Below are 24,420 nucleotides of genomic sequence, written 5' to 3'. Positions count from 1 at the left end.
CTTTTGCCTTTTTTTCTTTTTTTTTCCTCCCCCCCCCCCCCCTTCTTCTCTCCTCTGGCTGGTAATTTAAAAATAAATGGTCTAGAAAGATCTCTAAACAGTACCTTTGGCAAAGATTAAAAAAAAAAAAAGAGAGAAGGGGGATAGGGGAGCCGGCTAGCAGGAGAGGCTGATTGTTATTTATAACCTGTGCTGCTGTAAAAGCAGGAACGTGGCTGGAGAACACGCTGCCTCTCTCCCTGGCATTAAATAGCTGGATTTCAGGGAAAGCTGAGGAATTTAAGATGGAGAAGGGCGCTTCTGCACTTGCCTGGGGTCCCTCAGCCGGTGCCTTAGGCCTTGCTGTGGGACCAGAGGGCAGCCCCGCAGCCCCCACCTCGCTCCCTCCCCACCCCATCTCACCTCCCAGAATCCGTCCTTTCTGGCAAAAGTAAAAAAAAAAAAACACCGCTTCATTTTCTAGCTGAGGCTGAAACGCTCCCAGGCCCCAGGGGGAGAGGCGCGTGCTGTCACCGTGCCTCTCCTCCCCGCCACCTTGCGCGACCTTGGCGCTGCTCGGGGCCGGCTGTGCCCCCGGCCCGCGCGGAGCTGCGGGGCCTGCAGGCGACCCGCGGCCGCGTGCTCGGCGTGTTCATCAGCCGGAGCAGTCACGGCACCTGGAGATCCGCATTTCGCTGGCTTTTAACGCGGATCGGTGGGAAATATCCACAGATGATATTTCGGGGTGATCCGCCCTTGCTAGGGGCTGGGAGCCTGCGGATAGGATCGGGGTGCCGGGGTACCCGGCAGGGCGAGGAGGGACGAGGCTGCAGGGCCGAACCCACTGGCCGCGTCAGCCGGGCGTTTGTCATCGGCACTGACATTTGAACAGCCATCATTAGCGGCGGTGGCTCGTTCCCATGGAGATGCACGGGGGCGTTCGCATCCGCTGGAGCTGCCTCGCCGAGGCATGGCGGGGCTGTGCCAGGTCATGCGCCCCGAACCCCAAACTGCAGCGAGGGCCAGTGGTGTCCTCCGAGGGCCAGCACGGCACGGCACGGCACACCTAGAGCCGTAACCGCAACCCCGACAGCCCTTCCTCCCGCCCAGCCCCGGGAAAGCTTCGGGCAGTGCCGGGGCTCCGCTCCTCTGTGCCCCCCATCCATCGGGAGCAGACGGAAAGGGAATCGCCAGCGGTAAAATGTGGGGTAAAACCTGCACAAAGTGCTGGCTCCCGGGTGTTCCTCGCTGATCTGGGGAACATAGGGGAGAAAAACTAGAAACAGACTGTGGCTTTCCACCCAGCTCCTAAAGCGCTGGAGGTGGTGAAAGTTCCCAGCGCGACGGCTCCTCGCTGAAGCAATAAATACGTGTAATACTGATGCATGGCCAAAGAAAAGGCTTCTAGCGGGGTGTATCAAATAAGGTATTCAGATCCGTATCATCTATTTATGTTCTGTTGGACGTATCGTAACATTTCAAAGATAAAATAGATGTTTTGCAGTCCTTGTGAAAGGTAATGATGAGAAATGCTGCAAAATCCGGCTAGGGACCCGCCGAGGTGCTCTCAGTTAAAGCGATGTAAATCCAGGAGAGCTTGAATCGTTTTCTCCTTTGTTCTAATATACCAATTTAGTGCGGGATTTCTTCTCCTGGCCCCATTCATGTGGTTCCTTCAGCCCAATCCAGCACCGAGGTGCTGCTGTCCCTGCCTGGGCTGGCGATGGCTTCGGGCAGCTTCATCTGGGCAGCGATGTCCCCGTCCCAGGAGCCAAATTCCGCCTGGCTTCAACAGGGATATCTCAGTTGGGGTCAGGAGATTTATGGATAAAGGGTACATGTAGCTCGGATAGCATCAGCTCGCCGTGGGTCTGCTTGCTGTATGGGTGTCAGTGATGCATGAAGTGTCCTATGTACAGATAGCTGCGTATTTGTCTCCGAGATCTATACATATGCCTCTTTACAGCTACATGAATGAGAGCAGCCAGACGGCACCGAACCTCGGAGAATACAAATTAGCCCCTCGGATGTGGGTGATATAAGGGAATAATGATAAACACGGGACCGGGAATTATATCCAGTGGTTCCGGCTCTGGTGACGTTGTGAATAAACTCGACAGTGAGGGGGGAATAGTGGGGAATTGATGTTCCTGCTGGCGGGGGTGAGGCTGGGGGTCGCCAGGGCTCAGGAGGAGATGTTTGGGTGGCCAAGCAGAGGTTCGGGTGCTGCAGGCGCCCCGGGGCAATGGCATTGTCCAGCATTTGCCGCATCCCTCCAAAGCCCGTTCTCAGCCCCTGAATGAGGCCCGGTGCTCGCGGGCGGGCAGGGACAGTCCGGTGCTCGCAGCAGAGAGCTGAGCCCCACGTCAGGAGCACGTTTTTGGCTGGACCCGCTCTCTGGGTATCACGCGGCACGGCCGCGGCCTTTTTTCAGCCGAGGGCACCAGGCGAACTCTTCTGGGGCTTTGTGGTGGGTCAGGCAGCCAAGTTCATTCTTTTTCTCAGGATTTACGTGAAATGGAGAGTGTAATCTGGATTTCAATCTCAGCGACGTCGCTCTGGGGAGGCAGAGCCGTCCCCTGCCTGCTGCTGGGCTCCCTCAGCCGTAATTGAGTTCAGCATCTTTCCGGGCGGCCGGCGGCCCCGCGGTCGCATCGGCTCTGCGGCGTGCTGACACTGCCGATGCATCTGCTGGAATTAAAAACCAAACCTTGCATATCAATCCTGTTATTCACCCGAGCTGTGGCGAATGGTTTTGCCACCCTCACAATGTCAGGGGAATGTCACCGCCTGGGCGTCTGTCCCAAGCTGTCACGGGGGAGGTGGCATCTCTGCGCGTCCTCCTGTGACTCCGGCTCTTTTTGGGAAGACGCTGGTGGGAGAGCTGATGGCTCCGGGGAGCATGAGGGGCAGCATCCTCAGCCTCAGCCTCCTCCTGCCCTGAGCCTCTCACAGCTGGTTGCCAGCAGCTGTCCCAGCCGCTGTGCCCTCCTTCCCCTGCCGTCACCTCCCCCTGGCTTTCCTCGCCCCTGGCACGATGGCAGAGGTGATTTCTGCAGCTCTGTAGCGAGGTTGCTCCGTCTCTTCTCCCCCCCTCCCACCCATTGCCGTGTCCTGCAGGCGCGGGCCGAGGTCCGCCCTGTGTCCTCGGGGGCACTCGTGGCTTGGGCAGGGGACGTCCCCATGCGGCAGCCCAGGGCCCCTCCGCTCGGTGCCGGGGGAGAGGAGCGGCCGTGACGGAGGGAGCGCGCTCCAGCGCCAGCAGTGGGGAATTTGCCATCTCTCCACCATAATTAAATATTGTTTGCATTGCTTATTGACAGAGCGTTAAGCTGCACTCCGTTTTAATTTGTTCTTTGATAGTTGCCTTTTGCTGCTAATTGATTTTCAAGGCTTTTTTTTTTTTTTTTTTTTTTTGCCCGGGTGGGTTTTTTTTCTGGTTTCAGACCTGCCGTGCTACCAAGCTCGGTGCCAAGGCTAAGGCGAGCTCAGCCGCCCCAGCCAGCGCTGCCGGTCTGCGCGGGGTGGGCTGGCGCTGGCTTCGGGTGGGGGCACCCCGCACACGTCCCCGGTGTCCCCACGCGCTCTGCTCCTTCCCCAGGACGATCCTGATGGAGAAGAGATCGAGCGGGAGAAGTCCAACTCCCTGAAGCTGGAGTTCACCGATGACGCCAACTTCAAGACCAAGGTTAACTACTCGTACGCCGCAGTGCAGATCCCCACGGACATCTACAAAGGCTGTGAGTGCCCTTGACCCGCTCGGCTCTGTGCTGCGAGGCCGGGCACGGCCTCCACATGGCCGGCTCTCGGTGCCACAGTCCTGGGGACCGTGTCCCCGGGGTCCCTGCCAGGCCCAGTGGCTCTCAGCCGCCGTCCCCCAGTGTTAGGGACCCGCTGGGTCCCTGCGCTGCAGCAGCTCAGTGCGGACCAAAGAGGTGCATCAGGTGTTAGGGGTTTTTGGGGAAGGGGTGGAAAGCAAAGGAGAAACGGTAATTATGGTGTAAATCCCGCTGCGCCCACACGGCCGACGCGTGGCTGTGATCCTCCCCGTAGGAGGAGGCTCAGAGCAGTAGCTGAGACGATCAGAGGGACAGAGCAGCTCCGTGCTGGGAGCAGCTCCCGAGGCGGGGGCTCCCAGCTCCTAAAAGGGGGCGAAACGGGGCTGAGCAGGGGGAACTGGGAGAAGCAGGTACGGGTGCTCGCTGGGTTCAGGCTGCTTTGGGCTGAGGCTTTGGAAGGGTAGGAAGGGCAGGTGAAATCCTGCAAGAAGGGCTATTGTAGAATGGGGTGGGGGTCTGCAGTCCCACGGCAGCGCCCCTGCGGCTCCCTGGGGACCCCAGAGACCGTGCTGAGGTTGGCGGTCCAGCCCTGGAGCTGGGCAAGACGGGGGGAGCGGCGTGCACCAGGGTGGCGGGGGCGTGGATGGATGCACGGACAGACGGATGGCTGGATGAGGGGCTTGTGCAGGACGACACGGACGTGCCACACCACCTTGTGGTCCCGGGCCGGGCTGGCGTGTCCCCACCGGGAGGTGACGGTCCCCGAGCTTCTAGAGCTCTGCCGCCTCTCCGTGCTGCGCTGGCACGCGGTGACGGTCGGTCTGCATTTCCCTCTAGCGGCTGCTCCGCACAGAGCCGGGCACCGCTCCCGGCCGGACCCCGGCCTCCCGCAGCCCCTGCCCGCATCCTGCGCCCAGGCACAGACCCTGCTGCTGCCGGGGGGGGCCCCCCCTGTACCCCCACACATCTCCGCACCCCCTCACCTCCGCCCGGCCCCTCTCGGTGACACTTGGTGAGGTGACAGGGGCCGAGCTCGTGCTTCTGTCCTGCACGCTCGGAGCCGCGTCGGGTGGAACGGTTTCACCGCGTCGGCATCACCGGATGAGAAATTGCAATTAGTTTTATTAGCTAGCCGGCACAGGCTGGGCAGCTAATGAAGCAAATCCTGAGAGCAGGGGGAGGCAGGGCTGGGAAGAACTAGCCATTACCCCGAGCCCCCCGCTCGCCGGCCGGTGCGGTGCCGATGCCCGGGCAGAGCCACGCCACCCCCCTGCCTGGCTGGGACACGACTCGGAGAGCAGCACAGGGCCACTGGTCTGCAGGGACGGCGGGTGGGCTGGGGACACCGGGGACACGTCCTCGTGGGGCCCGCTGGAGAGGCGCTATCGCTGCCTGGCACGCTGCTGAAAACCCTGCGGAGACGCCCTCCGCCGTCACCCCTGGCTACACACACAAATTACATCCTATATGTGCTTTATTTACTGTGCCACTTTTAATTAAAGCCGCAATCTCTCTCTGGCGGGGCGGGGCTGGGCTCACGCTGCTGGGCACGGGGACGAGGTGGGGACGGGGACAGGAGGGCGCAGAGCAGCCGCACCACGGAGCACCTCCAGCCGCCCGAGCCCTGCGCCCTGCACCCTGTGTCACCTGGGGTGGCAGCTCCGGCCCTCACCCACAGGGACAGGAGGTGTCCCAGGCTCGTTGGTCCACACACCGGGAGGGCTGCGTCTGTGTGTGTGGGGGCTGCGTCCCTGCACAGGGAGCGTAGAGGGGCAGCGCTCATGGACAGAGGTGTAGGGGCCGTGTGTGCACGGAGGGGTGCAGGGGCCGTGTGTGGGAGACAGGGCATACAGGGGCTGTGGCCATGTCCCCGTGTAAAGACTGAGTATGCACACAGATCCCACGTAGGGGCTGTGTTTGTGCACAGGGATGATAATAGGGGTTGTGTGTGCACAGGGAGGGTACGTATATACATAATATGCATATATCGGGAGGGTGTATATATATCTATACATATATATAGGAATGCGTGAGCCTTGGTGGCTGCCCTCCTCCGCAGAAGTCCCTGGGCTGTGGCCGTGTCCCAGCTGTGGTGGCCGTGCCCAGCCCCGTGCCGGGAGGACGCGGCAGCCTCCCGGTGGCACAAAGCACGTCCCGTGGCAGGGCCGGCCCCGAGCCATGGAGCGGCTCCAGGGAACCCAGCGCTGCACGGCCCTGGGCTCGGAAATGGCTTGGGAGCTCGTGGCAGGAGGCACGTCTGGCTGGGGTGGTCAGCGGGATGTGGGGACGCCGTGGGGCTCCCCAAGAGCTGGGGGTGCCAGGAGGGTCCCCGTGCCCACGGGGACGTCCTGCTGTCCCCACGTGCTGCCCGGCAGCCTCCCCGCGCTCCACCGGCCCCGTTTAATTAACCACGGGCGGAGGCTGCCGGCAGCTTATCTTCTGCTTTAATAGCTGAATAATTTAAAGCCTCTGTTTGCTGGCATCTTAATTGCTTTTGCGTCAGGTGCGGGGGCCAGCGGGAATGCAGAGCAGGGCCCGTCCGTGTCCCATGGGTGGCTGTCCCTGGCACTGGGCTGGCACGGTCCCAGGAGGCATTTGCTGGAAGGAGGGTGACACCAAGGCAGCGGGCTGGTGCCACCGGTGCTGAGCCCCGCAGGGGACAGGGGGGACGCGGTGACGGCTGCCAGGCCCCTCTGGGCTCCTCCTCGGGAAGGGGCAGAAGGGACACGCCGCAGTCCCCGTCCCCCAGCCGCCCGCTCTGTGCCTTGCAGCCACCGTCATCCTCAACGAGCTGAACTGGACGCAGGCGCTGGAGGACGTCTTCATCGAGAACCGCAAGGAGGACCCCTCCCTGCTCTGGCAGGTTTTCGGCAGCGCCACCGGCGTCACCCGCTACTACCCCGGTGCGTGGCGGGGGCGTCCCTCTGTCCCCAGGGTCCCCCCGCGCGGGGACGGCGTCCCTGGGGAGATGGCAGCGCCTCGCTCACCGCCCGCCTTTCGCCCGCAGCCACCCCGTGGAGAGCCCCCAACAAGATCGACCTCTACGATGTGCGCAGACGGCCCTGGTAAGGGGACAAGGGCCAGGGGGGGCAGGAAGGGCCCCCCGCCCCCCAATCCCCCCTCCCTGCCACCCCCCGGCACGCCAGACTCCGGCTCCGGGAGCAGCCAGCTCTGTCCAATTTTCATTTCACACATCGTTGGCATTGGAAAATGGATACAATAACACAGGCAGGGGCATCCAAGCTGCAGCTTTCATCTCCCGCTCCCCTCCCCTCTTCCAGCGCCGGGAAGGCAGAGGGAGATGGAGAGATAAATCCTTAGATCCAGATGAAGCAGGTAGAGCTGCCCCCTGCCCTGCACCCCCGGGGCCCCCCGCCGCCGCGGTGTGAGCGTTCCCGCAGCGACCCATTTAAACGGGGAGGCGAGCGGCTCGCGAAGAGCCGAGCCAGAAGGGACGGCGCGATAAACGCAGAGACAGAGCCAGCCGGCGCTGAAGCGATAGCTGCGAGCTCCGATTCAGCTGCGCACCGAGCTGAGCGTGCCGGAGCCACTCGCCGTCAGCCCAGGCGGACGTGCCCGCCTGGCAGCGCCAAGCACCACGGGCTCGTAGAACAGCCGAGGCGGAGGGACCCACGGGGCCATCGAGTCCAACTCCTGGGCTCCCGAAGGGCCACCCAAAAACTTGTTGCTCTGCCCGCCTGCGGCTGGGGGCTCAGCGATGCCAGGGGTCCCCCTGCTCCCCAAAAAACATCCGTCCCCCTCAGTGCTCATCTGCGCCCCGTTTCCACCACGTGTCCCCGGCAGCTCCTCGATGTGGGCAGAGCACGGAGCTGGCACGTCCCGGCCGGAGCATCCCACGGCCCCGTCGTGCCGCGCCTGGGTCCCTGCCCAGTGCTGGGCTTTGGGGACGGGGGGGTGCCCGCAGCCCTGGCACCCGGCTCCGCACAGGGTGCAGCCCTGGCCAGGCCCCCTCCTTGTCAGAAAATTAATGGTCCCATTATTCAGGTTAATTATCTGTGATTTCTCGGCATTAATATTAACTGCTCTCTGCTGTGGCAGCCGTGGGGGCTGTTAGAGGAGGGCTGGGTGTTCTGGGGGCTGCTGATGAGGGTGGGGGCTAACGAGCTGCCCGGCTGGCGCCGTGCTCGCCCGCCTGGCCGCGGAGCAGTGGCAGCACCCCTCGGGGTGGGGGCACCCCTTTGCTCCCCACCATTGCTCAGGGCTCCGGTGCACCACGCAGCCCACACCACACCCGTGGGCATCCACCCCGAGAGCCCTCTGTGGGGCACAGCGGGTCCCCAGGTCTTGGTCCCCAGGTCCCCATGTCCCCAGGCCTGCCTCCAGCCCCTGTGGGACCGCAGAGCCGTCGCATCGCCCAGGACCGCCAGCGCCGCTCACTTTCCTTCCCCTCCCTTGATAAATGGCCCCATTAAATAAAGCCTTTTCCTGCGGAGCCCTGGGTATTAATCTGAGCGGGGCACCCGGAGATAAATGCGCTGCCACAACCCATTACGAACAGCATCTTAGTTTGCGGGGAGCCCAGCGGGGGGAGCGGGCGGGCGCCAAGCCCCCAGCCCGGCTGCAGCCACCCGGCAGTGACACCAGTGCCAGCGGGGAGGGCCTGGGGTTCGGGGGCAGCAGGAGCGGGGGCGAGCAGCAGAGCCCGTCCCCATCCCGTGCCGGGTGGCACCGCCGGGCTGGGGGCAGCCCCAGGACCCCTCCGCATGGCAGGGAGCCGCCCGGCCGCCTTTGAGGGGCGAGGAAGGTTTCCCTCATGGTTTGCAGGGGGGATGATGTACGTGTTATTATTATTTTTCCTCCTCGTAGCTAAAAATAACCTCATCAGCCTGGCCTTTGAAGCTACTGGGGGGGGGTTTAAATAGCATCTTAATATGGATGCGTGTGTCAGCATAATCAGCGTGCAGAAAAGGGCCCGCGATGATGGAGGAGTTTAGCATTTAGAGCTCGTTAGGCTGGCGCGGCAGCGAGCAGCGGGTTGGCAGCACCGCTCCACGTCCTCGCCCCGGCGGGGTCGCGGCACGGCTGCACTCGGGGCTGCACGCAGCGGGGTCGGGACCCCCCCCCCCAATACTGACCCCTCTGCGCCCCGCAGGTACATCCAAGGCGCCTCCTCCCCGAAGGACATGGTCATCATCGTGGACGTGTGAGTACGGCGGGCGGGCGGCGGGGCTGCGGGGACCCCCGTGCCCCCTCCACCCCGCACTGCCGAGCCCCCACCTCCCCTCTCTGCGGCCAGGAGCGGCAGCGTGAGCGGCCTCACCCTCAAGCTGATGAAGACCTCAGTGTACGAGATGCTGGACACCCTTTCGGACGACGACTACGTCAACGTGGCCTCGGTGAGCGCTGCGCCCCGCGGGGCCCCCGGCGGCCCCGTGCCTGCAGCCCGGCGCCCCGCCAGGGGCTGGGCAGGGGAGCGCAATTCCTTCGCCAGCACCCCCAGAGCCCGCTCGCCAGCTCAGGAGCGGCCGCGAGACGAACCCAGGGGCTCGTCCGTACGTGGCGGTGGGCAAAAACCGCCGCGCTCGCAGGGCGCCTGGCGGAGGTACCCCGGTGGTGTCGGGCGGCCGAGACATGGCGTCGGCTGCCCGCGGCTTCGGGAGGGCCGGGCCGGCGCTGCGCGGCAGATAAGACAATCAGAAAAGTCCTTTCTGGCCTCAAAATCCAGGCAGGATGAATTGCAGGGGCTTTTGATGGGCAAGGGGGAGAGGAGGGCTGCGCTGAGCAGTCCCTGCCACAATTATCCCTTGAAGATCTGGCGAGTGCTGTTTCTTTTGATGCCTTTTACAAGAAATCCTCCAAAACCTGCTGCTGGATGCTTTTCAGCTCAAGGGCAGCTCAAGGAGAGCCACAGCCCAGCAGCAGCCGCAGCCCTGGCGCGCTGGAGGTCGGATCCTGAACCCAGCCAGGGCAGCCCCAGGCTCCAGGGCTGGGGGAGACGTGCTGGGCTGACCCCTGCCCCTCACCCCACATGCCCCCGAGGGGTCTCAGGAGGTTTGGGGAGCGCTGGGCATGTGGTGGCCATCACCCCGGGGACACCGCACCCCTGGGTGCAGCCTGGCCACAAGCAAAGCCAGGGAGGCACGATGGCATCGGTGGCTGATGGCTTTGGCTTCTGTGACTGCAGTGACTGCAGCAGGTTGAGGTCACCCCGGTGTCCCCACTCGTCCCACTGTCCCTGTGCCACCAGGACACTGCACGTGGGGTGCTCCAGCCCGCAGGTGCTTTGTGCCCACCGGGGCTGCCTTTGGGTCCCCATCCCCTTTCCGAGACCCGCCGCCCTCTCTTCTCCCTCCCAGTTCAACGAGAAGGCAAAGCCGGTGTCGTGCTTCAAGCACCTGGTGCAGGCCAACATCCGTAACAAGAAGGTCTTCAAGGAGGACGTGCAGGGGATGGTGGCCAAGGGCACGACCGACTACAAGGCCGGCTTCGAGTACGCCTTCGACCAGCTGCAGAACGTGAGCTGGGGCCCGGCGGGGAGGGCAGCGGGGCTGTGGGCTCGCAGGGGAGGGCAGGCTGCACCCATGGGTGCCGCTGCAGCCCCCAGCAGCCAGCCTCCCTCCTGCCCCCTGCCCACCCGGCCCAGCTTGCCTCACGCGCCGTCCCCCTGCCTCGCAGTCCAACATCACGCGGGCCAACTGCAACAAGATGATCATGATGTTCACGGACGGCGGCGAGGACCGGGTGCAGGACGTCTTCGAGAAGTACAACTGGCCCAACAAAACGGTGAGCGCCCCCGGCTGCGCCCGCCCGCCACGCCTGTGTGCAGCACACAGCCGGGCACACGCGTGTGCGCACCCGAGGAGACGTCGGGGGGCTGCAGCAGCAGCTGGGGATGCACCCAGAGGTACCTGGCACCGCTGAGCACGGAGCCCGGCTTGGCTCCGGCTGGGACGTGGCATCGTGCAGCAGGACCGGCTGGGATCGCTCACCGGCAGCCGGCTGCCTCCAGCTTTATTGCCGGCTTCCGCCTCATTTGCCAGGAGCTATTTCCCCAGCCCGCCTGCTCCTGCGCCGAGCCACTGCCCCCGTAATGGGGCGGCTGCTGCGCCGCTGCCGGCACCGACCTTGGTGTGCGGGGAGGGATGGGGCCGGCGGGCTCCCTGAGCGCCTGCCCCCGTGGGGGCGCACCCCAGGGTGCAGGGACGGGGCTGTGCGCTGCTGGATGGGCCCAGGGACCCCTGCAGGGCCCCCGGTGCTGCCCAGGTGTACTCAGGAGAGCTCACGGCCGCGCTGTGCCGCAGGTGCGTGTCTTCACCTTCTCCGTCGGGCAGCACAACTACGACGTGACCCCTCTGCAGTGGATGGCGTGTGCCAACAAAGGTGAGCGGGGGCTGGCGCCGGGGGGGGCACGGGTGGCAGCGTGCCCAGGGGCGTGCGGGGCCACCCAGCACGGTGCAGGCAATGTGCACAGCAGGATGGACAGCAGGACAGATGGACCGCGGGATGGCGGGCTCCCTACCTGCATTTCTCTTTCTTTTCCAAGGTTACTACTTCGAAATCCCCTCCATCGGCGCCATCCGCATCAACACACAGGTGAGGCAGGGTGCCGGCATGTGGCAGCAGGCAGAGCCGCCCTCCCCAGGCACCCCAAAATGCTGCACAGCCCCAAAATGCTGGCGAAGAGCATGATGCCACTGGGATAAGTCATCCTCTGCAGCACCCCCTGCCCCTTTCCCTTAGCAGGCGCTACTGCGTGGGGTTCCCAGCGGGGTCCCCGTGCTCCCCTCAGGGACAGATGTGACCCTGGGGCCACTCAGGGCTGGAGGCCCCTTCCCTGCCCCTGCTGCTTTCCCAGCATAGAGCAGAGCGAGCAGCGCCTTGTTGGCACATCAGCACCCCCACTTGGGGACTCCTGCTGCAGCAATTCCCCCCGGATATTGCCAGCAGCAGCCGCTGCTCCCGGGGCAGCTCGTGGTGGTAGCACCCACGGGTGGCGGGCACGGGGCGCCCGGTGTTGAGCTGAGATTTGGGAGCGGGGTGTTACGGAGCACAGATGTCACCGCCGGGTGCAGGGCCCCTGTGTCACGCCGTCCCCTCTGTCCCCGCAGGAGTACCTGGACGTGCTGGGCAGACCCATGGTGCTGGCCGGGAACCGAGCCAAGCAGGTTCAGTGGACCAACGTCTACCAGGACGCCCTGGTGAGGACCCCAGCCCCGCGCAGCCCCCGCAGGGGCACGACGCCCTACAAAGGGGCACGACGCCACCGAGGGGCTGGGTGACACCCTTCTGTGCTCGCGCAGGGGCTGGGGCTGGTGGTGACGGGCACGCTGCCGGTGTTCAACCTGACGGAGGACAGCAGCGACAGGAAGGTAGGAGCCGCCCCGCGCCCTAGGGGGGGCACTGGCACCCTTGGGTGCTGCCTGCTGGGTTCTGAGCAGAGCCCAAGCCCTGACGCTGCCGCCCTGACGCTTCCTTCCAGAACCAGCTCATCCTGGGCGTGATGGGGATCGACGTGGCGCTGAACGACATCAAGAAGCTGACGCCGCGTTACAACGTGCGTGGGGGGGGCTGTTCCCCATCCATCCCTGCCCCACGGCTCCCCAGGTGCCCCACGGCCCCGCTGCGGCGTCGGCACCTCCGGCAGAGCTGCAGCAGCAGCCTTTGCGGGCAGTGACCGTGGTGGCAGGCGGGTGGCAGCAGGGATCCGGCTGGGTGGCCCTTGGGGACGCAGAGCAGAGTCAGTGGGAGCTGCCCAGAGCCCCAGAGGACAAAATCCATAGGCGGGGAGAGAGGAAAAAGCTCCGGGTTTCTTTGCCCCTGTGTTCCCATCACAGTGCTCTGCAAAAGGGGGTTTGGAGCTGAGTTTTGGAGGTTGGAGAGGAAAAAAAAAAAACGAGCCTGCAGAGCTGGTGGGTGGCGTGGGCTCGGCACGGCTCGGCACGCCGCAGAGCTGCCTGGCTGCGCTCACCCCTCCTGTCCTCCCGCAGCTGGGGGCGAACGGCTACGTCTTCGCCATCGACCTGAACGGCTACGTGCTGCTGCACCCCAACCTGCAGCCCCAGGTGAGGAGGGGCGCGCTGCCCCCCGCTGGGTCCTCGCCTCTGCCCCCGAGGGGGGGAAACTGAGACAGGGAGAAGCGGCGCGACGTGGCAGGTAGTGCCCCGCTGCTGGCAGCACGCGGGAGTTACCGGGCGCCACGAGAAATGGGAATTGCTGGGGATGTCAGGCAAACGGAGAAGGGCTTGTTTGTCTGGGGCAGCCGGCTCACGGAGCGGCTAATGGCGGGGGTTCATCACTGGGCAACGAGCGGGGAGCGAGGCAGCAGCAGCGACCAGGGTGGCTCTGTCTCGCTGGCAGCAACGTCCCACTTAGCTCATCACCGGTGTTCATGGGCTGCCCGTCAGCGGGAACGGGGGAATTTCTGTCCCCATCCGGCTTCAGGGGACACCGTGCCCCGGGGTCTCTCCCACCCTGGGACAGGGAGGAGCGGAGCCGCCCCGAGCAGGCTGTGATGAGTTTGTCTGGGCTCAGCGGCGGCTGTGGGAACCCTGAGTCCTTCCCGTCCCTCCCTCTCTGCCTGCAGATCATCAATTTCCGCGAGCCGGTGACGCTGGACTTCCTGGACGCCGAGCTGGAGGACGAGAACAAGGAGGAGGTGGGCAGAGCCTGGGGCAGGTGGCGGGGCACGGCTGGCACCCGCTGCTCCGGCGCCGATCCCCGCCAGCCTCAGCTGGGTCACTGTCCCCTGAGTGATGCTGGGTGGCCCGCGCGCCCCAGCCGGGCTGCCCTCAGTCACCTCCTCCGTGTCCCCCAGATCCGGAGAAGCATGATTGATGGAAACGACGGGCAGAGGTTCATCAAGACCCTGATCAAGTCCCTGGACGAGGTAATTAGCAGGGGAGGGGGTCACAGCCGGAGCCACCCCCGTGCAGAGTGGCACTGCCACCCCGCCGGCACGGAGCCGGGTCCCGTGCCACCACCCCGGCACGGTCCCGGCACCGCAGAGCCCTGACTCGCTGCCTCTGGTCCGCAGCAATACATCGACGAGGTGTTCAGGACCTACACGTGGGCCCCCATCAAAAGCACCAACTACAGGTGAGCGGCTTCGGCGGGACCCGCGCTGGCAGGGGGACGTGGCCTCATGCCCGAAGCTCCGGAGGTCCCCGAGGCCACCACGAGCGTGTCCCACGGACTGGGGGCTGGCAGACACACGCTGCAGGTCACTGCGCAGGAGGTTGCTTTGGAGGTGGAGAGCAGAGCTCCCTCCGCATTTACAGAACCCCAGAACCATCTAGGTTGGGAGAGACCTTCAGGATCACCACGTCCAACCGCCGACCTGCCCTGCCAAGTCCCGTCACCAGGCCACATCCCTTAGTGCCACGTCCACACGGCTCAAATACCTCCAGGGATGGGGACTCCACCACTGCCCCGAGCTCAGCCAAGTTCGCACCAGTTTGGGCTGGCAGATGCATGACCCCCCCACCACCCTGTCCGTCCTCTCCTCCTCCTCCTCCTCCTCCTCCTCCTCACCTCACTGGCGCACGCTGGAGCCCCCTCCCCAAGCTCGGGGCTCGTCCCATGGTGCCCCCACGGTGCCCTGCTCCTGCCCCACCACACCACGGAGGCGAGTGCACGCGTGACGTTTGATGAGGGTCAGACACGCGGTGCCTGGGGGCTCCCCGCGAGCGCACGGTCCCCAGGAGCCGATGCTCGCTTAGCTCGGTGCTGTCACCAGACGCTGCCACCAAAAGCCACCACGCCACAGCAGACAGCATCTGGCAGCCCGGCTCCCTCCGGCACCTCCCATGGATTTGGCAGCCCCAGGACCACCTCCCGGCTCCTCCTTTCCCACCCCAACCCCAGCATCCGATGCACCAGACGCTCCTGGTGCACGAATTCACCCGGAGCTGGTGCCCATGTAACAGTTTTCTTCTTTCTCCCCAAACCGGGCAGCTTCTGACTCTTCCTTCGAGGGCTGCAGCTCTTCCTGGCTTCCTCCCTTTTGGGGACGGCTGGTCCCTCCTCCACGTGCATCTCCCTTGGTACCCGGCAGGCACTCGGTACCCTTGGTACCCATCTCAGCCTTGGCTGGGCAGGCTTGTCACCTCCCTGTGCTCAGGGGGTGGCCGTGGGTGCCCCAGGACATCCCTGGATGCTTCAGGATGGCACTGGCAGCTCCAGGATGTCTGTGGGAGCTCCAGGAATGGTCCTGGGGGGGCTCCACGTGCCCCATGGTGGTCCTGGGTGCTCCAGGATGTCCCTGAGTGCTCGAGGATGTCCCTAGGTGCTCTGGGATTTTCCTGGGTGCCCCATGGTGGTCCTGGGTGCTCCAGAACATCCCTGGGTGCTCCACGATGTCTGTGGGTAGCCCCAGGATGTCCCTGAGTGCCCCAGGATAGCCCTGGGTGCCCTGGGATGTCCATGGACGGCCCAGGATGTCCTCGGGCACTCCAGGACACCCGTGGGTGCCGCAGGGCTGTCCCTGGGTGCCGCGTGGCGTCGGTGGGCGCCCACGCGCGACGGCGCTGGGCGGGCGCAGAGCCTCACGCCGCCCGTCTGCTTTCCCCTCCGCAGCCTGGGGCTGGTCCTGCCGCCCTACAGCACCTACTACATCCAGGCCAACCTCAGCGACCAGATCCTGCAAGTGAAGTGTAAGTAGCCCCTGCCCTCCCCCTGCCCCCCGCACACCCTCTGCCCCGGCCCCCCCAGAAACGGCTGTCGGGGGGGACAGAACGAAGCGAAGCCCGATGAGAAAAGGGATGAGAATAGCTGTGAGAGGAAAGCAAAATAAAAAATTAAAGAAGTTAAAAAAAAAAGAAAAAGAGGCGTGAGGAGGTGAGCGCACACACGCTGAGGCAGGGGCCAGCTGCGCCTGGGGGTGCCAGGGCTGCACCCCGGCACGATGCGCCCCCAGCACCGGAGGGGCAGGCGCCTGCTGGGGTCAGGGAGCGCTGCAGCAGCCAGAGAACTTGCAAGCCTGTGAAAGTCTGCATGGGTCTTTTTTTTTATTTTATTTCCTTCGTTTTATTACGATTCTTCTTTGCTTTCGACCATTCTTATTGTTTCGATGAGTTCGGTTTCGGTTGGTTTCGATTTTTCCTTTCCTTTCGAATTAATCCGTGTACTTGTGTGTTAGCCTGGCCCCCCCCTCTCTCTCCCCCCCCCACCCCACCCCGGACCCCGAACCCTCTCCCCCCGTCGCGGGGCTGACGCGGAGCCCCCAGCGGCGCCCTCCGCCCCCGGCCCCTCCGGCCGCCGTGCGCCCCGCGGGGACCGGGCTGGGCCCGTCCCGGGAGGGGGGTCCCCACATCCCGCTCCCCCCCCGCCTCCCCCAGCCTCGACTTTCTGCATGACGCAGTGAGAGCATTGCTGTATCAAGACTGTTGCAAGTGTTTGCTACTGACTCTCATTTTCCTTTGGAGTACTGAATATATATATATATATTTCTCTAGTGATATCTTGGCATCTTTTATTATTTCACTGTGGCCTTTTTATTTCTTTACCGTTTTATTTTTTCTTTCCTTTTCCTTTTCACGTCGTTTTTTTGCAAGAGGTTTCCTTTTGGTATGATTATGATACACAATATTTTTATTCAAACGGCGATTGAATAAAATATTGTTTGTGCCCCCTTCCCCCTTTCCACCCAACCCCTTTTTTTTTTGTTTGTTGTTTTTTTGTTTGTTGTTTTTCTTGCTTTCTCTCTATGGTGGATTCACACAGTACCAAACATCAAAATGAAGGGCAAGTATTTTCAGTCTCAGACCACTCACCTTCACCACCCCGTCCCTGCCCCGTGTCCGGCCCCCCCCAGCCCTGCCTCCACGGCTCCCCCACCTCTCCCCCCCCCTGCTTGCCCATCTCCCTGCCCGTTTGCCGAACCTGCAAACCACCACCGACCCCCTGCCTCCTCCTCCTCTTCCTCCTCCTCCTCCTCCTCTTCCTCCACTCCTCCAGCCCCCCCCTTTATTTGGAAGCAACATGTCTTGTTATGTTCATGAGAGCTTTCCCACGGTTACCCCCACTCCCTTCCCGTGCATCGCTCCGAAATCCGACCTGACACCGCTCAAGAGCCGGTCTCATCCGAAACCCTTTCTGATTGATGAGGTTTTTCGTAGCCAGCCCTGGATCCTGCTCTTCCTCCTCCGCCGATCCCTCTTCTTGCCGCCCTCTCCCTGCTCTCACCCCTCCAGCTCTCTTCTCCCCCCCCAACCCCGGCTCCTCCGCTTCCCCCCCAAGACAACTCAACCTGAACGGGATAGGGCTGTGCAGAGCGGGGCTGGGGGTGCGGGGTGGGGGGACGGGGCCCAGGGACCCCGGCGGTGCCCTTGCCATCGCTCCCGCCACCACCTTCATCCTCTGGGACGGGCTTTTTGGGGCAGCCCCCCAGCGCGGGGCGATGCCACCCTGCCGCGTGGCTGGCGGCCCCGTGTCCCCTGCTCCACAGGGAGGGCAGCGGCCCCGTCCCGGCACCAGCTCTCACCCCGGGACTTGGAGCCCCCCAGCGTGGGGGGGGCTCGGGGCGGTCACCCCGCGGTTGTCACCGATGCCGCCCATGGCGGGACGTGGCCCGCGTCCCCGTGCCCGCAGCAGCGGGGTGCATCCCCTGGCCCGGGTCAGCCGGCGCGATGCCACCCGCACGGCACCCGCGTGGCTCCGGGGGGAGGACGGGGAGGGGACAGCGGGGACAGGAGAGCGGGGGGCGGCAGCAGGCGGAGGCGCGAGCGTCCCCCTCAGCCCTGTCCCATCAGCCTTGAGTTGCCTCCTCCCGGCGCCCCTGCGATGGCGATGCGGATGGGCTCAGTACGAGTGTTTTGTACTCCTCTCCTCCTCCTCCTCTCATCGGCTTGTACCCAGCCCCTGCCTACAGCCCTCGGAGAGCAACAGTCCAACCTCCGGCTGTGCCGCCCCGCCGGGCCGCGCAATGCACTGGGGGGCGGCGGTGCCCGCCGAGGTGGGGGGGCGACACCGTGGGGACCCCGGGATGTCCCGTAGCACGTCCCCACGCACAGCGCAGCCCCGAGCCCCGCTGGAGCTGAGCCCCAACGGGGATGGAGCGGGGTGGCCCAGGGCCGGAGGCTGCGTCCCCACGGGGGTCCCGCCGCCCCGGGGACGGGAGGGGGGGCCTGCAGCAGGACCCCGCGGTGCATTGCACGTCCCCTCGCCCCAGGACGAGCCGCTGGTTGGACTGTCCTCGTCAAGGTGCCCGGTTTGGCCATGCCGATGCCTGAAATCTCCTTTTCTCTCTGACGACCAAGTGTTTCGGTGGTTCTCCTGCGCCCACGAGCACAGCATGCGGTTCCCTCCCGTTGTCGATGACCCTAATAAGAGAGAGACGCCACCAACCACGCATATATATACATGTGAACGCGTGCATATATATGTGTGCGTGCGCGTGCACGCGTGTCCCAGCGTGCCGCCCAGCCGAGCCGAGCGCGCTCGCGCCGCCAACCAGCCAATTCGATCCAAATCCTCCCAACGTGGGGGCGGCCGGCCGGCACGACGGCCTCTCCTTTCTCTCTTGTTACCGACGCAGCCAGTCTCTTTCCCTGCCCTCTCTCTCTGTCTGTCTCTCTCCCTCCTACGCCCCCCGGCGCCCCCGTTTGCAGCCCCCGCCGGATAACGTTGCCTTTCTGTTGCAGATTTTGAATACCTGCTGCCAAACAGCTTTGAGTCGGAGGGACATGTGTTCATTGCTCCCAGGTAGCTCTGTGTGTGCGCTTGCCGAGGTGTGCATCCCCTCCCCGGCCCCGCTGCCCCCCCCCGCCATGTCGTGCCTGTCTCCTGCTGCTGTCTGTGTCGTGTGCCCGCGTGCCGCGCGGTGACGGAGGCACCGGTCCCCCACGGCGGCGGCGGCGCTCGCCCGTGCCCACCCGGTCGCGTGCGGTGCGGTTTATATGGACGCGGTATATATGGACGCGGCGTAGCCCCGCCTATGCGCGTGCATATATAGGTATAGTTTCTGAAAATCCCAGACAGACAGACAGACAGACAGACACACCCCCCCCCCACCTCACCACGCCACCCGTTCAGGAGCGGGATTGTCGCCCCAAGGGGATGAGTGCCCGTCCCCCCGCGGGGTGTACAGGCTCCCCGGCACCCCGTCCCTCACGCCACTGCAGGGGGAGATGGTACAACCCGTGAGCAGCCCTAATTAATGCTGCCAGCTAATCACATGTGTGTTTATAGAATCATAGAATCACAGAACGGCTTGGGTTGGGAGGGACCTCAAAGTTCCCCCAGTTCCAACCCCCTGCCGTAGGCCACCCACTAGATCAGGTTGCTCAGGGTCTCGTCCAACCTGGCCTTGAACACCTCCAGGGATGGGGCATCCACAGCTTCTCTGGGCAACCTGTGCCAGTGCCTCACCACCCTCTGAGTGAAGAATTTCCTCCTAACATCCAATCTAAATCTCCCCTCCTTTAGTTTAAAACCATTCCCCCTTGTCCTGTCATTATCCGATTGAGCAAAGAGTTGCTCCCCAACTTCTTTTTCAGTCCCCTTCAAGTACTGAAAGGTTGCAGTGAGGTCACCCCGGAGCCTTCTCTTCTGCAGGCTGAACATCCCCAGCTCTCTCAGCCTTTCTTCATAGGAGAGCTGATCCAGCCTCTGATCAGCTTTGTGGCCCTCCTCTGGACCCGCTCTAACAGCCCCACATCCTTCTTGTGCTGGGGGCCCCAGACGTGGATGCAGCACTCCAGGTGGGGTCTCATGAGGGCAGAGCAGAGGGGGACAATCACCTCCCTCCCCTGCTGGCCACTGCTTTTGACACAGCCCAGGACACGGTTGGATTTCTGGGCTGCAAGCGCGCACTGCTGGCTCATGTCGAGCTTCTCATCCACCAGAGCCCCCAAGTCCTTCTCTGCAGGGCTGTTCTCAATGAGCTCTTCTCCCAGTCTGTCCTCCTGTCTGGGATTGCCCTGGCCCAGGTTCAGCACCTTACACTTGGACTTGTTGAACCTCAGTAGGTTCACGCGGGCCCAATTCTCAAGCTTATCCTGGTCCCTTTGGATGTCATCCCTTCCTTCTGGTGTACCAACCACACCACTCAGCTTGGTGTCAGCTGCAAACATGCTGAGAGTGCACTCAATCCCACTTCCATGCTGTTGATAAGGGTATTAAACGGTACCGGTCCCAGGACAGACCCCTGAGGGACACCACTCGTCACCAGCCTCCACCTGGACACAGAGCCATTGACCACCACGCTCTGGGTGCCACCTTCAAGCCAACTCCTTATCCACTGAATGGTCCACCCACCAAATCCATCCCTCTCCAGTTTGGAGGCCAGGGTGTCATGTGGGACCATGCCAAAGGCCTTGCAGAAGTCCAGGCAGATGACATTGGTTGGTCTTAGCTTGTCGACTGATGCAGTCGCTCCATCACAGAAGGCCACCAGACTGGTCAGGCACGATTTGCCCTTGGTGAAGCCGTGCTGGCTGTCTCAGATCACCTCTTTGTCTTGCATGTGCCTCGACATAGTTTCCAGGAGGATCTGTTCCATGATCTTGCCAGGCACAGAGGTGAGGCTCACCCGTCTGTAGTTCTCTGGGTTTTCCTGTCTACCCTTTTTAAAAATGGGAGTGATGTTTCCCGTTTTCCAGTCACCAGGGACTTCACCCGACTGCCAGGACGTTTCAAATATGATGGAGAGAGGCTTGACAGCTACATTAGCCAGTTCCCTCAGGACACTGGGAATGTTATCAGGCCCCATAGACTTGTACGTGTTTAGTTTCATCAGGTGGTCTCGAACCCGCTCTTCACTTCCAGCAGGTGGGACTCTGCTCCCCCAGCCTCCGTCTACGGGTTCAGGTAAACAAAAGATTTGGGAAGCCTGACTGGCAGCGAAGACTGAGGCAAAGACGTTGTTGAGTCCCTCAGCCTTCTCCATGTCTGTCGTTACCAGTTCACCCTTCTCATCCAGCAGAGGGGGTTACACTCGCCCTGGCCTTTCTTTTCAGAGCAATGTATCTGTAGAATCCCTTCCTGTTGTCCCTTGCCAAGCTCAGTTCCATCTGTGCCTTGGCTTTCCTGATCCCGTCCCTGCACATCCGTACCACATCCCTGTACTCTTCCCAGGCCACGTGTCCCTGCTTCCACTGCCTGTGCGTTTCCTTCTCGTGCCTCAGTCCCACCAGCAGGTCCTTGCTCAGCCATCCCAGTTATCTGCCCTCCCCGCCTGCTTTTTTACGCAGGGGGATGGAGAGTTCTTGTGCGCTAAGGAAAACATCCTTAAAGAGTCTCCAGCTCTGCTCAGCTCCTTTGTCCCTAAGGACGGTGTTCCAGGGGATCTCAGCTACTAGATCTTTAAATAGCTTGAAGTTTGCCCTCCGGAAGTTCAGGGCCCTGACTTTGCTCTTTGCGAGGCCTGTATTCCTCGAGATCACAAACTCAACCAGGGCATGGTCACTGCAGCCCAGACTGCCTCCAATCTCGACCCCTTTAGTGAGCTCTTCCACGCTGGTGAGCACCAGGTCCAGTAACGCTTCTCCTCTGGGTGGTTTGTCCAGTACCTGGACCAGGCACTTATCCTCGAGTCTCCTGGGTTGCTCACAGCCTGCTGTGCAGCTTTCCCAGCAGACATCCAGGAGGTTGAAGTCCCCTGTCGGGATGAGGGCGTGCGAGCGCGACGCTTCTTGTAGTTGGAGCACGAAGGCCTCGTCCACAGGCTCCATGGATCAGGCGGCCTGGAGTAGGCCCCAACCACAAGCTGTCCTTTATTGGTGCGGTCCTTTACTCTCACCCACAAGCTCTCCACCTGCCCCTGGCTGTTTCTCAGAGGCATCTCTTCACAAACAATCCCTTCCCTAATGTAGAGGGCAACGCCCCCTCCCTTCCCTGTCTATCCCTTCTGAAGAGTTTGCAGCCCTCTCTCCCAGTGCTCCAGTTACGTGATCCATCCCACCACATTTCCGTGATAGCAATCAGGTCAGATTTGTCTAACTGCACCATGGTTTGCACTTCCTCTTGGCTGCTTTCCGTGCTGCGTGCGTTGGTGTCGAGGCACTTCAGCGGGGCAATTGGTCACACCACGTTTCCAGAACTATTCCTGATCGCACTGGGACAGGTCACAAGTATTTCCCAGCTGTTACTTAGAGTGACAGTGTTCTCAGGTACGCTTCCTTCACTCAGAGGTGCATCCCCTTCCCCACCACAGCTAGTTTAAAGCCCTGCAGATAAGCCCAGCCAGCTTGCTGCCCAGAACACTCTCCACCCGGACAGCTGTGCCCCGTCCGGCACCGACATGCCTGCTCCCTCAAAAGTGCGTCCAAAGTCGCAGAACCCCAAACCTTGGGCACGGCACCAGCCTCACATTTATGCACCAGCACAGCAGCCGGGTGGCCTGGTGGGTACTTTGTCACTGCAATTTGCGGGGACATCAGCGGGTCGATCCTACAGCGCACAGCTGCTTGCAGCACCCACGGGTGCCCCATACCCTCGGGGTCCACAGAGGTCATGGCTCAGTTTACTGATTCATTACAAAAATCACTCAAAATGTGCAGCTGAATCGCAGCCCCAGTGTCAGAGGTGGCTTTGGGGTTGTCTCAGGTGCAATGCACCGGGACAGTGAGGTCTGAGAAATGTGGGAGCCAAAGCGGAATCTTAACGAGAAACATAAAAATGCTATTTTTATGAAACCAGCCCATCGATGCAGTCAGGATGGTGCCGGAGGTGGGGCAGGAAGCAGTGTCTCTGCCCCACACTGCCCCCCGGGGCTGTTTAGTTAGGAAGGCATTGTGTCAGGGTGCAGCAGGGGCAGGCATGGCTTTTGCAGCTAGATCTGCAGAGCTTTGGGAGCAAAAAAAAAAAAGGGTCTGGAACTCAGGGTGAGCGCTCCACATCCTGGGAGCAGCTCCATGAGCCCCCTCCCCGCCGGCACGGCCCGGTGGGTGCCCTACAACATGCCGCCGGCGCTGCCGTGGTCATTTTCAGAAACCGTATATCCCGTGTTCTCTCCGTGGGTGTGCAAGTCCCTGTATCCGTGCGCGTCCGCGTGGCCGTGCAGGTGGCTGCTCCCCCCAGAGCGGGGATGCGGCGACCCAGGGAGGGGGTCCCAAGGCAGCCCCCTCCCCAAAATTGCCCCGGACGTGCCAGCAGCTGGCCCTGGGGAGCAAAGGGCCGGGTGGGCATGGTGTCGCTGCCCCCCGTCCCCAGGGTCCCCAGCGTGCGCCCAAGGTAAGTACTGCTGCCGGTGGGTACAAGCGGGGACACGGGGCGCGGTGGCAGAAGTGGTGGCACTCTCCCAGTACGGGGAGACCAGGGGCAGGGGTGCATCAGTTTGTACCAAAGTGGGCAAACTGGGATGCCTTCAGACATCATCCAGCACCTGCGAGGGCAGCCCTGGGGCTCGCGCACCTCCAGGGAGGTGACAGCACTTTGGTGGCACCGCAGTGCCCACAGAGGTGACAGAGCCAGGGGCACCGCGGGCGGCAGAGCTGCCCGCAGCCCGGCGTGGCTCTCCACGGGGCGAGGAGGTGACACGGGGCCCGTGGGCACCTGGCCGGAGCCCGGCAGGAGAGGGGACACGAGCACGACCAGCGCGGGGGGAAAACTGACCTTACCTTTTCCATCCTTGCGAACCACAAACGTTGTCACCCAAACCCCAGAGAGTATTGCAAAGACCTCGACTTGTCGGATAACAACACCGAGTTCCTGGAGAACTTTATTGCCCTCATGGAAAAGGTGACCCCAGACTCCAAGCAGTGTGAGTAGCCAGGGCCGGCTCGCAGGGGATCGCAGGGCGTGGGGTGGCAGCGCGGGGGCGCGGGTGGCCCTGCGGGCACTGGCCCTCACCTCCTGCTCCTCCTCTCCCAAGGTGACAATTTCCTCCTGCACAACCTGATCCTCGACACGGGCATCACGCAGCAGCTGGTGGAGCGCGTCTGGAAGGACCAGGACCTCAACACGTAGGCAGGGGCGAGGGGACCCTTCCCCGCAGCCGCCCCTGGGGACGCAAGGGCAGAGGGGCTCAGGGACATTGTGGGGTGGGACAGGGGACAGGGACAGAGCCAGGGGAGTGAGCAAAACCCTGCCAACGCCCGGCATCCCTGTACCCTCTCCCTGCAGGTACAGTCTCCTGGCTGTCTTCGCAGCCACTGATGGGGGCATCACCCGCGTCTTCCCAAACAAGTGAGTGTCCTGGCGGGGTTTGCGTGCCCGGCCCCACACATCTGATGGCAGAGCTGGGAACAAGTGATATCCATGACCATGTCTGCTCCCTTCCAGGGCTGCGGATGACTGGGAGGAGGAACCGGAGCCCTTCAATGCCAGCTTCTACCGCAGGAGCCTGGATAACAAGGGCTACATCTTCAAACCGCCCTACCGGGACGGTGAGTGCCAGCGGGGCGCCGTGAGGTGGCCCAGGCTGGCCCTGCGTGTCCCCTCATGCCACCCCTGCCCTCTGCAGCCGGATACCGGGGGCTGGATCTGGAGAACAACACCATCGGGATCCTGGTGAGCACCGCCGTGGAGCTCAGCATCGGGGGCAAGACGCTGAAGCCAGCAGGTGAGCAGTGGCTGGGCTGGGGACATCCCTGTCCCCCCTGAGCCGGGGCTGACCCCGTCCCCCCCCCCGCTGCCTGCGGCTCCCCTTGCTCTTCCCCAGTGGTGGGGGTGAAGCTGGACCTGGAGGCCTGGGCGGAGAAGTTCAAGGTGCTGGCAAGCAACCGGACAGACCGCGACCAGCTGGGCACCCGCCGGGTATGCT

At 63.0% G+C, this 24,420-nt stretch overlaps 1 protein-coding gene across 4 annotated transcripts in view; it reads left to right on the top strand.

Annotated features, from left to right (window-relative positions):
- The window catches only part of CACNA2D2 (calcium voltage-gated channel auxiliary subunit alpha2delta 2), a 193,692-nt gene that overhangs the window by 166,496 nt on the left and 2,776 nt on the right, over positions 1 to 24,420 (top strand). For 2 of the 4 annotated variants that reach the window (XM_083795828.1, XM_083795827.1), the window contains exons 6-30: positions 3,581 to 3,719; positions 6,530 to 6,661; positions 6,766 to 6,823; positions 8,872 to 8,922; positions 9,016 to 9,115; positions 10,076 to 10,234; positions 10,395 to 10,502; positions 11,021 to 11,099; positions 11,263 to 11,312; positions 11,828 to 11,917; positions 12,020 to 12,088; positions 12,199 to 12,273; positions 12,707 to 12,781; positions 13,303 to 13,374; positions 13,534 to 13,605; positions 13,753 to 13,814; positions 15,294 to 15,370; positions 16,440 to 16,460; positions 18,359 to 18,419; positions 23,321 to 23,418; positions 23,530 to 23,620; positions 23,781 to 23,843; positions 23,940 to 24,043; positions 24,121 to 24,219; positions 24,319 to 24,413. In XM_083795828.1, coding sequence (XP_083651954.1) covers positions 3,581 to 3,719; positions 6,530 to 6,661; positions 6,766 to 6,823; positions 8,872 to 8,922; positions 9,016 to 9,115; positions 10,076 to 10,234; positions 10,395 to 10,502; positions 11,021 to 11,099; positions 11,263 to 11,312; positions 11,828 to 11,917; positions 12,020 to 12,088; positions 12,199 to 12,273; positions 12,707 to 12,781; positions 13,303 to 13,374; positions 13,534 to 13,605; positions 13,753 to 13,814; positions 15,294 to 15,370; positions 16,440 to 16,460; positions 18,359 to 18,419; positions 23,321 to 23,418; positions 23,530 to 23,620; positions 23,781 to 23,843; positions 23,940 to 24,043; positions 24,121 to 24,219; positions 24,319 to 24,413 — 2,100 coding nt within the window. The remainder of the gene's footprint in view (positions 1 to 3,580; positions 3,720 to 6,529; positions 6,662 to 6,765; positions 6,824 to 8,871; positions 8,923 to 9,015; positions 9,116 to 10,075; positions 10,235 to 10,394; positions 10,503 to 11,020; positions 11,100 to 11,262; positions 11,313 to 11,827; positions 11,918 to 12,019; positions 12,089 to 12,198; positions 12,274 to 12,706; positions 12,782 to 13,302; positions 13,375 to 13,533; positions 13,606 to 13,752; positions 13,815 to 15,293; positions 15,371 to 16,439; positions 16,461 to 18,358; positions 18,420 to 23,320; positions 23,419 to 23,529; positions 23,621 to 23,780; positions 23,844 to 23,939; positions 24,044 to 24,120; positions 24,220 to 24,318; positions 24,414 to 24,420) is intronic. The other 2 variants (XM_083795830.1, XM_083795829.1) reach the window with 1 other exon arrangement.

Source organism: Anser anser (genome assembly GCF_964211835.1).
Source record: "Anser anser genome assembly, chromosome: 12".
Lineage (NCBI taxonomy): Eukaryota > Metazoa > Chordata > Aves > Anseriformes > Anatidae > Anser > Anser anser.
Note: the sequence above shows the minus strand (reverse complement) of the source record. Positions and strands in the feature narration are given on the sequence as shown.